General features: G+C 46.9%; 1 protein-coding gene across 1 annotated transcript in view; it reads left to right on the forward strand.

Moving 5' to 3' along the window:
• LOC134456387 (forkhead-associated domain-containing protein 1-like) overlaps positions 1-2,500 on the forward strand; it is a 22,688-nt gene that overhangs the window by 8,604 nt on the left and 11,584 nt on the right. Inside the window, exons 7-8 of the mRNA XM_063207752.1 lie at positions 1-53; positions 2,340-2,481. The exon at positions 1-53 is cut by the window's left edge and continues 32 nt beyond it. Coding sequence (XP_063063822.1) covers positions 1-53; positions 2,340-2,481 — 195 coding nt within the window. The remainder of the gene's footprint in view (positions 54-2,339; positions 2,482-2,500) is intronic.

Below are 2,500 nucleotides of genomic sequence, written 5' to 3' on the forward strand. Positions count from 1 at the left end.
CAGTGAAGGAGCTGGAGTATCCAGTGGACTCAACCAACCTCAACACTCAACAGGTATATACACACACACACACACACACACACACACACACACACACACACACACACACACACACACACACACACACACACACACACACACACACACAGTGTATTGCACACTACATAGTAGGCCTACATAGGGTGTTATACACTAATTAGCTTACACAGAGTCTAGTCACAGGGTCCCCTTGAGTTGTGCATTGTGGCCTTTAACACATTATGCAACATATTAAGCCACAGCCTGCATTTATTTAGTCCACTACAGCGCCACCCGCTGGACGCCAAACATTTTTGGCTGGCGAGTGGGTCTGGCCTCGGATCGAAAACAGTTTGAACACTGTGCACTGAGTCTGGCAAAACCAATCACAACGCAGATTTTTGTTTTGAATCAAAGCGGGCGGGGTTTTGAGGGAGTGACGACGAGGCTTGCAACACTGTTGGGAAAACACATCAACGGCAAAGATCGCTGATTGGTCAGAGCGCTGGCACGGTTTTAAAAAACAACAGGTTGTTCTCATCAACAATCTTCGGATGTATCGTTCGTCGGGGCCAGACTAAATTACACATCCAGTCTCACATTTAGGCTGGTTTATCAGGCTAACACAGAGGTGCATCTTGTCACCAGGCTAGGAAGGGGAGCCGTTTTGGGCCCCTGGATGGTGAATAACTGCTCTCACTTTGCTACAGTAGTGGCACATTTCTTTCAAATGTCCACTCTTTTGGCATTTCGCTTGGGGCCAGACTAAATTACACGTCCAGTCTCACATTTAGGTTTATCAGGCTAGCCTACATATTTAGTCCACTCATTTTTTTTCACGTCTAGCCAATCAGAGTTCCCCTGAGAGGTGGGGGCCCCTTGGCTGCTGCCATATCTAGCCTGTGCTTTAATCCGGCACAAGGTAGGATGACATCATTTGCGTGGTGCCCGTGGCATGCCTGTCTCACTATAGCACTGCTTTTGCGGAGCAGCGTAATCTGCTTCAGTGCTGTTCAACGTTCAGTTTCAGTAGCAGTGGCCCTTGAAATTATCGTGACCATCCATTTTCTTATTTCAGCAAAAAAAGATCGTTTCTTAGTTTCTTCATTTCTTAACAAATGTGCGTTAAATGGTCGACTCTGCCCGATTGCGTCACACCAAACAGTAGAGGGGTCTATATAGCCATTTGGTTTCCATAGTGATTAGCATATTTAGCCTGCCGTGCTAATGATGTTTGTTACCGTGGCAATGAGAGGTGTCCAATCAGGAGGGCAGACAACAGAAGCGATTGTTTCACACACACACACACACACAGACACACACACACACACACACACACACACACACACACAAATACACACACACACACACACTGACACACACAGACACACACACTCACACACAGCAGCCATTGTTTCACTCACACACACACCCAAGTGGCACTCACAGTATTTAGGTCACACACATATTAACACAGAGACATTTAAAACACATGCATGCACGCACACACACACACTCACACACACACACACACACACACACACACACACACACACACACACACACACACACACACACACACACACACACACACACACACACACACACACACACACACACTTAAATACACAACAGCTTAAAAACAGCCACATAGGACACACAGGCAGGCCACTATGTTATTTTGTGTGTGTGTGTGTGTGTGTGTGTGTGTGTGTGTGTGTGTGTGTGTGTGTGTGTGTGTGTGTGTGTGTGTGTGTGTGTGTGTGTGTGTGTGTATGTGTGGTGTGTGTGTGTGTGTGTGTGTGTGTGTGTGTGTAAATAGTCATTAGTCTGAGTCCTGGCACTCAGCAGACTCATCTGTACAACAACATGATGATGTCATAGCAGTCAGCCAATCACATGTGTGCGTGTACGTGTGTGTGTGTGTGTGTGTGTGTGTGGGTGGGTGTGTGTGTGTGTGTGTGTGGGTGGGTGTGTGTGTGTGTGTGGCTGCTCCATATACGACTGGGTTCATTCCAAGTGCAAGGCCACAAGCACAAGTAGTGGATGGAAGATCAGGACTTTTTAAAGAGTCTTCACCATTGCTAGCGTACAAATCTAGATGCCTCTAGTGGCCTCGAATTGAACTGCAAAACAGGGCGAATGTTGGCAATCAAGTTTCTAACTCCACAGAAAGCAGAAAGACTTAAAACAAAATCGGGTGTAACAGAGTCAAATGTTCTAACAAACAGCTTTCTTGGCGGAGGTCAGCAGCTCTCAGAGTGCATTCTAGTTCATTTATTTATCTATTTATTATCATCCCTTATGTATTGTCCCAACAGGAAGTGTGTGCCCTGGGTGACCAATCACAGCAGGGGTTAAAGGTCAAAGGTCAGCGTCAACAGGAAGTGATGCGTCTGCAACAGGAAGCTCTCTCTGAGCTCCAGAGTCGCCTAGCAACGCTGGGGATCAGCTGGCCAATCGGTGAGTTGCTCTCCACAGT

Source organism: Engraulis encrasicolus, chromosome 10, assembly GCF_034702125.1.
Source record: "Engraulis encrasicolus isolate BLACKSEA-1 chromosome 10, IST_EnEncr_1.0, whole genome shotgun sequence".
Classification (NCBI taxonomy): Eukaryota; Metazoa; Chordata; class Actinopteri; order Clupeiformes; family Engraulidae; genus Engraulis; species Engraulis encrasicolus.